Source organism: Camelina sativa, chromosome 4 (genome assembly GCF_000633955.1).
Source record: "Camelina sativa cultivar DH55 chromosome 4, Cs, whole genome shotgun sequence".
Taxonomy (NCBI): Eukaryota; Viridiplantae; Streptophyta; class Magnoliopsida; order Brassicales; family Brassicaceae; genus Camelina; species Camelina sativa.
In genome coordinates this window covers 15,489,604-15,502,122 of record NC_025688.1, presented here as the reverse complement: position 1 = coordinate 15,502,122, position 12,519 = coordinate 15,489,604, and the positions used below count along the sequence as shown (strand labels likewise).

The window sequence follows — 12,519 nt, the reverse complement described above, 5'->3', positions numbered from 1 at the left end:
AGAGATAAAAATGGACGGTAGGGGAGGGTGTTGCATAGCTAGGTACGCCATTGGCTCTGGACCGTACGATCTTTCCAAAGCAGATCGTATCATGCTTCGTTTTCGTCCCATTGCTCCTAAACCAGCCAGTGACGGCGGAGTAAAGCCTGTATCCAGCGGAGATAGCGGCAGTGGAAGCTCAGACGTTTCTTTTAGAGCTGGTAGAAGAAAGAGGAAATGTCATCAGAGTAAGGAGAACGGTGGTAGTAACGCTAAAAGGTGCACCCGGCGGAAGACATCGGAGAAATCCGTTGCTCACGGCGAGGCTAATGCGGTGACTCTGTCTTTGTTACCGGAGAAACCTGCGTTTACGGATTTGATGACGGTGGAGAAGCAGAAGCGGCAGGGTCCATTATGGTTGAGTTTCAGCGACGGCGGCGGGATGTTTACTCCGGCTTATCAAAAGGCTGAGGTTGTGCGGAGGACGGTGGTGATTTCGTCGTGTATGACGGTGGAACGTGTAACGGACGCTTGGATTGACGGTTACGGCCTAGGGAGGTCAGATGAAGAGAGGAAGATGAATCTTGTGAGAGACACGTGTCCTGGTTTCATATCCGACGGTTCGGGGAGAGTCACGTGGACGAACGACGCTTATCGGAAAATGGCTAGGGATAACATTCCGGTGGAAGAAGGTTCACCTGAGATAACTAGCGGCGATAGTTTTCACGTGATCGTACAGTTGGTGATGAGGGAGAGGCCGATGCTAACGTCTCCTGGATTCACATGCAAAGTGAAACTACACCACACGTGTCAAAATCGCGAGAGAGGCTCTACACTCACGGTGCCTTGCGACGTATGGAGAATGGACGGTGGTGGTTTTGCTTGGAGGCTCGACGTTAAGGCCGCTTTGTGCCTTTGACACCGTCAGTCAACTATAGTAGTACACCATCGACGACGAACGGTCTCGATCGTGTTAGATTACTATGATCTCCACGAAACATAAAACATGGGATTCGGACAACTAATTCCTTAACTTACAAGTCTTTTGTTCTGTTTGTTTCTTATAATATATTTTGCTTAGAGTTCTTGTAAAAATCCACCTTTCTTTCTTTCTTAACGCTTTAATTTTGTGATGCTAAATTCGAGCTTGTTGTTTAAAGATAATTAATGAAGGAAAAAAAATTGTAAGTATTTAATGCGTTTTGTCGTCGGTGCGTTTGCCACGTATATTAGATGCTTTTTTGTCAGATTTCACGGCGAGGACGGTCGGCAATTACACGGTCCGAGTCAATCGAGTGATCCATCGTCCAACCATGCAAAATCCAAAAGTGGTCCAAAACGTTGAAACCTACTGTCTTAATCGCTTCAAATATATCTGACCGTACCGGCTTTGAAACAATGTTATATGATTGAAGCGGTACATAGATTTTATCGATTAGTATTATATAACTAAGTTAAACGCTCAATTATCTTAACTATTTCAACGTTATAATTCACCATTCAATATATGAACTCAAGATTTTCTATGAACGACAAGAAATGTGGAAATAGTCTCTCTCTTTTTTATGTACTTAATTACTTTACTTTAGCTAGTTACTTACTCGAAGTCTCGAAGAGGCATTTCTGTGGAACTCAAATTTTTTTGTTTTCTTTCGTCGGCACGCACATTTTGATGAAACAAAGGAATAAAACAAAGTAACGAGCCAATAGAAACGTGATATGTCCGAGCAAAAGAAAACAAAGAAAAAAAGAGAGGGTGAAGAATGAATGTTGTACTACAGTTTTGAATGTACTACAGGCTACAAGCCTACAAGTCTACACTTGCGGTAAAAGTGCAATATCTAATGATATACGTGGGGGACATCTATATCATCTATGCAATAAAGGAAATGCCACATGGACCAGTGTTTATCTGTAACATCAGTTCCAGATTGACAAAAACGAAAACGTCAGATTCATAACGTTCAGCGGTGTACCAAATTCCAAATGTATGGCTAAGTTATTAAGAAGCTAATTTTACTATCTCCTGATAACAGAAGAAATGAAAAAACTTATCAAATAAATCAAACCTAAATGACAATGACACAATTCATGAGTACAAATGAAGCAACAAAAATAGCCGTTTAGAACAACCTCAGTATATGTTTTCAATTAGCTGCAAGTCTTCAATTGTAAACCATTAAATGTATGATAAAATAGTTTAGTTTAGGGGTCAAATTAAGTATGGTTAGCTAGACATTTTTTCTTTTATAAATTCTTTTTCTTTTTTCTATAATCTCTTTGTTTTACTTTACGAGTAAGATTTGTTTTTTTTCTTTGGACCTCTTGTGGTTGTAAACTTGCATATATATATATATAGGGATCATTTATAAAAAGATTTTGATTATTAACAAAAATAATTAGTAACATTATTTAAAATAAAAGCTGTAGGCATCAACTAAGCTAAAAACTGAAAATCAAGTTACTCTCACCCTCTAGATTATCAGAATTTCCATTAACTTTTTATTCTTCTTTTTTTTTTTCCTATTTGTTGGCTATTCATAATCGACGGACTCAATATGAATAAAACTGGGCCTCTCTCTAGTCTTTTGGACCTACAAAGCACAGCTTCACGAGAATATACTAGATAGCGCGGACCCTCGCACGCAACTAGAGTTTCTTCCTTGTCTCATTCTTCGACACTTGGTCTATTTATCAGCTTCTTTCTTTTTTTCTTTATAAGGAGGGAATGGGGGAATGTATATATAACCTATCAGAAAGAAAAAAGCAAATACAACTTCAAACAGCTAAACAGTCAATAAATCAAAATCATTGGTCGAAAGCACCTCTTAACTTTTTTTATTGCTGCTGTCGATAAACCCTTAACGAGTAAGAGAGAAAACCCTTAACGAGTAAAAAAAAAAAAAATACGCCGAGGTCGGAAGCACCTCTTAAATTTTTTTTTATTGCTGCTCTCTCGATAAACTTATTGCTGCCTCATCAAAAACTCTTGCCGGGAAATAAACGTAGCTGTTTTCATCTTCTTCATGGACAGTTCGGCCGACAAAGCTAATTTATTGGGTTTGTGTCTCTGCTGCTGGGTGGCTCTCTCTTTATCTAATGTTTTTATAAATAAATAAACATGTCTGGGCTACTCCAGCTGAAGAGGTTGCTGTTGATTTTTTAACCTTTGTTGTTGCTGCTGCTGCTGCTGCTGCTGCTGCTGCTGCTGCTGCTGCTGCTCTTTTTCTTAAGGTAAGCGAGAGCTCAAAGATGATGATGTTCTGGAGACCAAACCGATTCTGAAGAAACATAAGGAAATATCCGAGGAGGAGGAGAAGGAGAAGGTAACAACAACCTAACATTAAGCTGGTCGGATTCCTAGCTCTTGTTCTTTACGTACACTCTGTTCTAATAATATCTACTCACTCATGTAACAGGAGACAGCGAAAGTATTTGCTGATGATAGTCCCCAGCAGCAGATCGAAGGAAGGGTCGAGTTGTTGTTGGAGACAAATTCTGATCAGACTAATAATTTAGTTCCAGTGAAGGTATAATTTTTGAAAATCTAAATCTTGTATTATGTTCAATTAAGCATCTTGTTGTTTTTGTTATCCTAAATGAATTGGATATGTAACAGGAGGAGGAGGAGGAGGAGGAGGAGACTGTGGAAAGACTTGATGAAACTCACGGTTTCTTAAAGTCATCAGTTGCATCAGTAAGCAAAAGGACGCTCTTTGTTGACCATCTCGCTGTCGATCTTAGAATTTCAGATATTATGTATTTCTTCAAAGATTTTGGACAAGTTGTTAGTGTTCAACTTACTTTGAACCAAGAGGGTAAGCGTACTTCCAATGGCTTTATTGAGTTTGCTTCTGCTAACGAAGCAAAGAAGGTGAGAGACTAGTTTATATAGTTCAAATGCCTAGTTTATGTATGTATACTTAATACTTGTTGATGTCAAAAAATTACTACTAGTACCATTGCTGATTCTCTACTGCATGCAGACGCAGGAAAAGAAGAATGGGAAATTTTGGGGCGGTAATAATATTACTCTTCTTGTCGCGGCTGAGATAGCAGCTCCCTACCCTCCACGACCCAAGTATATAAATTGATTTCCCATGTTATGAAGATTTGTTTTTATTTTCTTATTGTTATGCCCATTACACAATATTAACAGCTTCTTTAATAAGGTATTGCCTATATCACAAGGTTTGGTAAGGGATTCAACTATTTGCTCTTTGTTATCAATACCACATTAGGTGAAGTTATTGATATGCATGGAGAGATCACTAGGGTTTTTGTTATTCCAGGAACATAGACCACCTTCGACAAGAAAGCCTTCCGATAGAAAAAGAAGAAGAAGAAGACAAGACACCTCCCTTTTTTGTTGAGGTACCTTTTCTTATTACTTCAAAATTTGACAGCTGGCTCAGAAGAAACGCTTAGCATTTTAGTAATTGTCACACTAAGTCGAATAATGACTTTTTCTTGATGAATCTTTTAGATGAGTCTACTTTTTGTTGTTATGCAATTCAACTCCTTTTCTCCTATTCGTTTCAATTCTATATTCATGCTAACACACTTGGCTGTTAACTTTATTCAGACAGTTGCAAAAATAAGAAAGACGCTCTTTGTTGCCAATCTCTCTCCCCAAACTAAATTATCACATATGTAAGTGCGTAACACCTTATAAATTCTCACTTTCCTTCTCGGACCAAAACTGATATTTTATCCTCCATTTTTTTCAGCATCAATTTTTTCCAAAATGTTGGAGAAGTTGTTAGTGCTCGACTTATTGTAAACCCGAGGGTAAGCATGTGGGATATGGTTTTGTTGAGTTCGCTTCTCCTTGCGTAGCAAAGAAGGTGAGAGTAGTTTTGTAGTAATGATGAAAAAATATAGTATTAATGTAATTTGAAAAGTGTATACTTAAAATGAAGAATATACAAGTAGTTATTTGAAAGTACAATTTCTGATTAAGTCTTACATAATACATACTGTAGGCGCTGGAAGAGAAGAATGGTGAATATTTGCACGATCATAGGATTTTTCTTGATGTGGCTAAGACAGCTCCCTACTCTCCACGATCCAAGTAATTAAATTGATTTTCCATGTTATGGATATTTTTTAATGTTACTTTGGTTGTAACTTATTGCTATAGTTCTGATGCCATTACAGAAGAAGACTAACGCTATTATTTTTTTTGTTAATTAGGTACAACCTTGTAGAGAAGCTTTGGTAAGGGATTTAACTATTTACCTCTTGACTTTGTTATCAAGAGCACACTGGGTGAAGTTTTTGGTGTACATGGGGAGAGATCACAAGAGTTTTTGATATTCCAGGTACGAAGACTACCTTTTAAGAGAAAGTCATCTGGTAGTAGAAGATGAGACACTGGAAGGACTTGGTGAAACTCACATTTTTGTTCAGGTACCCCTGCTACTTTATTAGTAGGGATTAATCTTTTTAGATGAGGCTATTTTTTGTTGTTATGCAGTTAAAGTCCTTTTCTCTTTAAGAGTCAATTCTAACAAACTTGGCTGTTGAATTCAGGCAGTTGCTGTAAGAAAGAAGACGCTCCGTGTTTCCCATTTCCCTAACCAAGCTAAAATATCAGATATGTAAGTAGCACCTTTAATCTCCTCTTCCGTTCTTGGATCAAGTTTTTTCATGACTAAATACTCTATCCTCCATTTTTACAGCATCAATTTCTTCAAAGATGTTGCAACAATTGTTCATGTTCGACTTGCTGTAAACCACAAAGGCAAGCAATTATTTCACAATGCCTTTGTTGAGTTTGCTTCCGCTTATGATGCAAACATGGTGCGATTAGTTTAATAATGATGATGAAAAGTAGTGTATACTACCACGACGAAGAATATATAAGTAGTTATTTCTAAGTACGATTGCTGACTAAATCTTTTATACTGTAGGCGCTGGAAAAGGATGGTGAATATTTGCTCAATCGCAAGATTCAGCTAGATGTGGCTAAGGCAGCTCCATACTCTCTACGACCCAAGTAAATAAATTTTCAGTGTTAGGGAGATTTGTTTCTGTAACACTGGTTGTAACTTATTGCTAGAGTTTTGATGGCATTACATAAAACTAACTCTATTATTTTTGTTAATTAGGTATTGCATAGATCACAAGGTTTGGTAAGGGATTTAAGCCTCATAAGTTTATTATCAAAAGCACGTTGGGTGGTGTTTTTGGTATACATGAAGAGATCACAAGTGTTTTTGATATATTCCAGGTATGAAGACTACCTTCGACAAGAAAACCTTCTGATAGAAGAAGATGAAGCAGTGGAAGGACTTGATGAAACTCCCAATTTTGTTGAGGTACCTCTTCTTATTATCTTGAAATAAATGAATCTTGTAATAACAGAACTGTTGCCACAAAATCGAAATATGACTTACTCTAGGGATGAATCTACGTTTTGTTGATATGCAATTTAAGTAGTATTTTTTTTTCTCCTTAGAGTCGTGCTAACAAACTTGGCTTTTTTAAATTCAGGAAGTTGCCGTAAGAAAAAAGACGCTCTATATTGCCAATCTCCCTTTGAAAATTAAAATACCAAATATGTAAGTATGAGCACATGCATATACTTTCATCTTTCGTTCTTGGAGCAAATTTTTCATGGCGGCTGATATTTTATCTTCTATTTTTACAGCATCGATTTCTTCAAAGATGTTGGAGAAGTTTTTAGTGTTCGGCTTATTGTAAACAGCTGGGGTAAGCATGTGGGTTGTGGCTTTGTCGAGTTTGCTTCTGCTAACCAAGCAAAGAAGGTGAGAGTAGTAAAATGATGAAAAGTATTTAAGTATTCATTTGAAAAGTAGTGTATACTTATGATGTCAAATTTACTAGTAGTTATTTGAAAGTACCCATAGCTGATTTAATCTTTCATAATGTAGGCGCTGCAAAAGAAGCACCGTGAAAGATTGCAGACTCATTATATTTCTCTTGACGTGGCTGAGATAGCTCCATACCCTCTCCAACCCAAGTAAAATTGATTTTCCATGTTATAAAGATTTGTTTCTCTTATCTCTTTGTTAGAGTATTATTAATGTCATTGTAGAAGTTTAATGATAATATTTTTGTTAATTAGGTACGACCTTGCAGAGAAGCTTTGGTAAGCTTTTTAAACTTTTTGCCTTATGAATATTTTTTTTATCAATTGAGCACATGGGGTGAAATTTTTGGTAAATATGGATGGAGAGATCACAAGGGTTTTTGTTTATTTCAGGAACGAAGATTATCATCGACGAGAAAGCCTTATGATAGAAGAAGATGATTTGGATACCAAACCCATAAGGAAAATGACACAGGCAATATTGGGCTTATCTTGCGGTAAGAAGATTACCTTCTCTGACGACAAGTGATAGAAGAAGATAAAGCTCTTTTGATGTTTTTAACTTCTGATACAATGCAACTATTAATTACTTCGGGTTTTCTTATGTTCTAGCTAAGGTTTTTGTCTGAGCGTCCGTTAAAATATGCTCAAGTTTGAATGTAAAATCGTTATAATATAAATTCATAATTATATATCAACACCAACAACAACTGTGGGAATTATTTTACTTTAGCTAGTTACTTAGTCGAAGAGACATTTCAGTCGAAGTGAAAAGAGCACTACATTCTACAATTTGTAAGATATTAATTTGGGTATGATTAAAAAAAACTAATTAGAATGTTTTAGAGATCATATAGTAGCCAAACCCCATCATCATTGGTAGTCTTTTCTAATTATATATTGCCAATTATCATCATGTTACTATGCAATTGTATTCTTCAATTAAACAATAGAAAAGCGTCCAAAGAAGACTCAAAAATTCTTATTTTTACTTGCGTTTAAACATCAATCAATCTGTTAAGACTTGAGTACCGTTAACGAGAGGTTGCTGTTCCGGGTAACAGATACTACTTTCGTCACTCAGAATGCTATAGTCAAAATCGTCAAAATCGTCAAAATCATCGTCATCGTCTTCATCTTCTTCTTTTTCAGACTCTGTTTCTTCTTCTTGAGTCAAGTTAGGCTCAGCTTTTCTTTTCTCTAATGTCTGCTTAATGGCATCATCATAAGACATATCATACCACACGTTGCCTTTCCCAACAATGGATTTGTTGTGTGCATCCTTCATCCTCTCTTGCTTGCTAATCTCCGAGTTCTTAGGCTCTCCCCAGTAGTCATACTGGTATAGTGCACTTGTTGGATCATACTGATCTTTCCCAAAGAAGTTTCCTGGCTTATACCTCCCTGGTTCCTCCAATGGTAAGCCAAGTGCTTGACGACTGAAACATAAATCTTTAAAATCAACACTTTTTTTTTTTCAAAAAAAAACATGCTCCCTCACTTTGATAAGTGTAATTTTTACTTACGAGCTGATATCTCTGAGCAATGCTTCTCTTTCCTCCAAAGATCGGCGCCAGTGTAAGGAATCATACTCGTCCATCTCTATATTTCGTCTTAGCTTGTCGATCTTGTATCCTTCTCCTCTGGCTTTAGCTTCCATCATCAGTTTATTATGGTGCTGCAGAAGACAACAGGATAGGATTTAACCACTGTCAGTATGAAAAGAAGTCTCACAATTGAAATACAAAGTGCGAAACCTTAGATGGAATTATGACACAACTTAGATAATCTCAGTCACTAAGACAGTGTGAAATAGAAAGATAAATGAGAATATTGCCCTAGCAGTGGGTCTAAGGAAATCGGAGACGAGAAGTAGTGAAGGGGTTTAAACCTGGCGCTCGGTCAATGCAGCCTCTAAGTCAAGTTCCTTGACACTGGTTTTCTGCCAGAGAGAGAAAACAAATATAATCACGAAGCTTAAGACAGTATGGTTCACCAACACATCAGAAGAAAAATTCTCACCAGAATCACTTTTGGCAGTTTGGTTTTCTTATAATAAGCTTCGCCATACTCGATATCCTTTTGTTCATCAAAGTCTTCATCATCAGATAATTCTGATAGTTTTTTGCCTTTGTATTTCTCAGGGTTAGCTTCGTAATCATCCAAAATCATTTGCTCAGCTACATGTATTTGCCACAACTGCAAACGGGAAAGAAATGTGCTGAAGGTTTTGAAAGCCAATAAACAACAAATTAGAAAACTCAAAACCAACCCTTTCGCTTCGGAAAATACCTTGTCGACATACGGGTGATCAGAGAGTAGCCCTTCCTCCTCTGGTTTCGATCCTGGATCTTTTCTAGGTTCAGGAGGTCTTCCACAATCTCGCTGTACAAACAATGTATTAGATAAGAGCGAGACACTTCAAGAGAACATGAAATGAATCGATATTCTAAGGAAAGGATTCTACTAACCCGTATTTCATCTGGATTAGTATCTCCATCACGATGGAAGATTGGTGGGAAGTCAAATTTATTAAAGCTGGAGCAGGATTGTAAAAACACAGTTAACACACATACAATAACCAAGACCATTTGAGGACAGAACCAATGTCAATTTTTACTGGACTTGAAAAGGAAAGAAAGACATATGAATTACATACATCATGTGATCTATATTAGGATGGACGAAGCGCAACTCTAACGGAAACCGAAACCGGTATGGATCTCTTTTTGCCTGAAAGAACAGATTAAACACGAGAATAAAAAAATTTCCATTCAGATCTTATTAATGTGAAAGAGAAATGTGCCTTAAGATTACCGTGATCTCAACGATAACATGCATCCCAACTCTTATGAAATGCCGGATCCAAAACCAATCATTACCTTTTATAGGAACCCACCTGCAAACGCACAGACACATAAACTCAAAACTTTCACATAGAGCATTTGACACTAGAGACAACATTTGACAGCTTATATACCCTATAAGTACAAAAATCACATATGATTTAGCTATATATACAAACTAACAGCACGTGGACATACCCTTCATGAACACCTCCAATGTCAACAAATGCTCCCTGATACAGATGCAGAGTGGTAACTGTGCCTTCACAAATCTACAGGGACATTACAATATTTTTCATCTAACCGATCATTATTCACAATAAACAAGGCCTATGAATAGAATCCTTACCATCCCTGGATAGTAAAAGGGAAGCTCATACTGCACAGAAAGACAAAAGCAATTAACTTAACTTCAAACAGTTCATCACCTAGCAAGCTAGTCAAATCATCAAATCAGGAGTAGTACTCTTACCATCCCATCTTCATAATCCTTCCCTCTTTTCCTTCTACCCGGATAAAAATCCTGATCATACTGGATAAAAATAAAAACCTCATTCTGATTAGAATCCTTCTCTTAGCCATTAAGATAATGATGTCTCATTGTTCAAACCGCTCATAAACAATGAAGGTAAGCAAAAAGCTACAAAAAAAAAAACGAACCTTGTAAGATTCTTCCTCCAACCTATCTGTATTAGCTTCAACCCATTCATTATACTGTTTCAAGAAAACCTTAAACCTCTCCAAACACATCTTATCAACAGCAGCCTCTTCACCAACCCTCAAATCCTTATCCAAATCCTCAAGCCAAACCCTCTCAGCCATCAACTTATGAGCTTCCCTAATAAACTCAAGCTCCTTCCTATCAACTTCCCAACCTCTCGGCGGCCAATCACGCGGCGGAATCTGCCTAAGAACCATCGGACCAGCCCAAGACGTCTCCAAAGGCGGAGGCTTATCACCTCTAATCTCAAACTGCTTAGCGTACCATTCATCCTCCGTAATCCCCATCTCCTTAATCTTCTTCTTCCTATACGACGGTCTCAGCATCTTAAACGCCTCGATCGCCTCCGGTGACTGAAGCGGAACCTCTTCACCTTCGTTAAGCGATTTACGAGCGAAGTCGGCTTCAGGTGTGAGAACCTCTTCCCATGGAGCCCAACCGCGTTCGATCCAGTTACGTCGTCTAGCTTCGTCCTCTGTATCTTTGTCCTTCGGTCCGAATTTCTCGAGGAACGTCTCGTCGACGGGGAATTCATCGGAGCTGAAGCCGCGGCAAGGGGGTAAGTCAATGCGGCGAGGTTGAAGCCATTGGAATCCGGTGGAGAGTGATTTGGGTTTGCAGAAATTAGGGTTTTTTGAAATGGGGAAGGTGAAATTGAGATTGGTTTGGCAAATCTGCATCATTCCATTCGCCTCTCTTCAGGGTTTTTGAGGGTTTAAGAGAGTGACGAAGTGTGAGAGAGAGAGAGAGAGAGAGAGTGTGTGGATAAGCTTTTTTCATTTACAGTGAAGAAGAAAGGTTAAGTTTTTGATTTACCCCCCATATTTATAAACTTATTTAATTTTGAACCTAAGTATTTCTGATTTATCAGTTAGGCCCATACTAATTCCAATTTGAAGGATAAAGTGTAATTTATGGATGAGTCCTCATATGTATATCCAAATTTGTTTTTACCCCAAATGTTTCTAATTGAGCAGTATTATCAACAAGGTTTGGCTACAGATCATTTTATGCAGTCAATTAAAACAGCTACACATGATTGAGAAAGTGTTTAGCAATCTTTGATATAGAAGACATGGGATTAAAAATATTTTGTGTATAGAAACTTTGGTTTTTCAAAGTGACGCCACTAAATCATTAGAAATGAACTAATCTGATCTAGTGGCATGCCTTATTCCCAAGAATGAGATCATAACAAGTGTTGAAGATTTGATTTGAAACTGATTAGAGTACATCATTTCTCGAGGGATCGATCATTTTGTTCCGGACTATGGAACATGTTGCATGAATTGCATACTGAAAAAGTTACATTATTTTTCTATAGGCTCCTTACAAAACATAGTTGTCTAGTTAAGTTGTACAAAATCAAAATACAATCAATACATATGAACTTGAGAGATATGTGTTTACAAATCACTCTTGAGTCGTCTCTGTCTTCATGTTTCGTGCTTGAGCTTGATTCTTGTACTTGCAAAACATGGACATTACTGATGGGTTCTTCTTGTTCTTTAACTGTTTCGAGCTTTCACATGATTCTATAGCCATTGCATCATGAGTGTCTCCTGGTTGTGAATCCGAAGAGAAGACCTGAGACGATGATGATGATGATGATGATGACAGATTCACCTCACCCTCAGTCTCTAGTTTTGATCCTTGCTTCAGCTTCAACAGTGTTGACTCTACAATCCCATCAAAAGAAATAAAAGATTCAATCAAAGGATTCTCAAAACCTAGATTCCTTCTATATGAAATTAGTTCTAGATATCTCTTGATTTCATCATCCAGGATCTTGAAATCGAGGGTTTTATTTTTCTTTGCTGTCAAATCTGAGATTGGAAAGAGTGTAGTACCGTATACAGAGAGAGGATCGTCTTTGATGATCTTCGCCGGATATCTCTCCAAACAGTCCGGCGATGATGGTGGCGGTCTCAGCCTTCCGAACATATCTCTCTCTCTCTTTCTCGACTCAGTTAGATCTGAATTCGTCTTCTTGTTTGAGTTGAAATCTACAAAGACGACAACAAAATAATGGTTGGCGCCTCGATTGATAAAAAAGGAGCGGGAACAAAGCCGGGTCGGGTCAGATCCTTTAAAGCCGAAACCAGAATCGGCCCAACAAATGCTATTATACTGGG

General features: G+C 37.7%; 3 protein-coding genes across 3 annotated transcripts in view; 1 reads left to right on the top strand and 2 right to left on the bottom strand.

The window, feature by feature from the left end:
* The window catches only part of LOC104780664, a 7,001-nt gene extending 5,831 nt beyond the window's left edge, over positions 1 to 1,170 (top strand). Inside the window, exon 2 of the mRNA XM_010505181.2 lies at positions 5 to 1,170. Within this exon, the coding sequence (XP_010503483.1) occupies positions 11 to 898 (888 nt within the window). The 5' untranslated portion in view covers positions 5 to 10 and the 3' untranslated portion in view covers positions 899 to 1,170. The remainder of the gene's footprint in view (positions 1 to 4) is intronic.
* On the bottom strand, positions 7,736 to 11,146 carry LOC104780660 (protein PLASTID TRANSCRIPTIONALLY ACTIVE 10). Its single transcript, XM_010505177.2, has 12 exons — positions 10,324 to 11,146; positions 10,136 to 10,195; positions 10,013 to 10,042; positions 9,862 to 9,935; positions 9,635 to 9,716; positions 9,477 to 9,550; positions 9,289 to 9,355; positions 9,110 to 9,202; positions 8,840 to 9,016; positions 8,709 to 8,759; positions 8,344 to 8,495; positions 7,736 to 8,256 (listed from the first exon to the last, which is right to left on the bottom strand). The coding sequence occupies exons 1-12, from the start codon at positions 11,065 to 11,067 to the stop codon at positions 7,827 to 7,829; spliced, it is 2,034 nt and encodes a 677-aa protein (XP_010503479.1). The 5' UTR covers positions 11,068 to 11,146; the 3' UTR covers positions 7,736 to 7,826.
* Positions 11,630 to 12,383, bottom strand: LOC104780661. Its single transcript, XM_010505178.2, has 2 exons — positions 12,235 to 12,383; positions 11,630 to 12,063 (listed from the first exon to the last, which is right to left on the bottom strand). The coding sequence occupies exons 1-2, from the start codon at positions 12,326 to 12,328 to the stop codon at positions 11,798 to 11,800; spliced, it is 360 nt and encodes a 119-aa protein (XP_010503480.1). The 5' UTR covers positions 12,329 to 12,383; the 3' UTR covers positions 11,630 to 11,797.

Bases quoted from the DNA above. Each gene is read 5' to 3' on its own strand.
- LOC104780660 (XM_010505177.2), bottom strand. From the start codon at position 11,067: ATGATGCAGATTTGCCAAACCAATCTCAATTTCACCTTCCCCATTTCA. The intron at 10,043-10,135 runs GTAAGAGTACTA...CTTTCTGTGCAG, and splicing joins AGGATTATGAAGATGGGATG to TATGAGCTTCCCTTTTACTA. The intron at 8,760-8,839 runs GTGAGAATTTTT...TCTCTCTGGCAG, and splicing joins AACTGCCAAAAGTGATTCTG to AAAACCAGTGTCAAGGAACT.
- LOC104780661 (XM_010505178.2), bottom strand. From the start codon at position 12,328: ATGTTCGGAAGGCTGAGACCGCCACCATCATCGCCGGACTGTTTGGAG. The intron at 12,064-12,234 runs GTACTACACTCT...ATGGGATTGTAG, and splicing joins CGATCCTCTCTCTGTATACG to AGTCAACACTGTTGAAGCTG.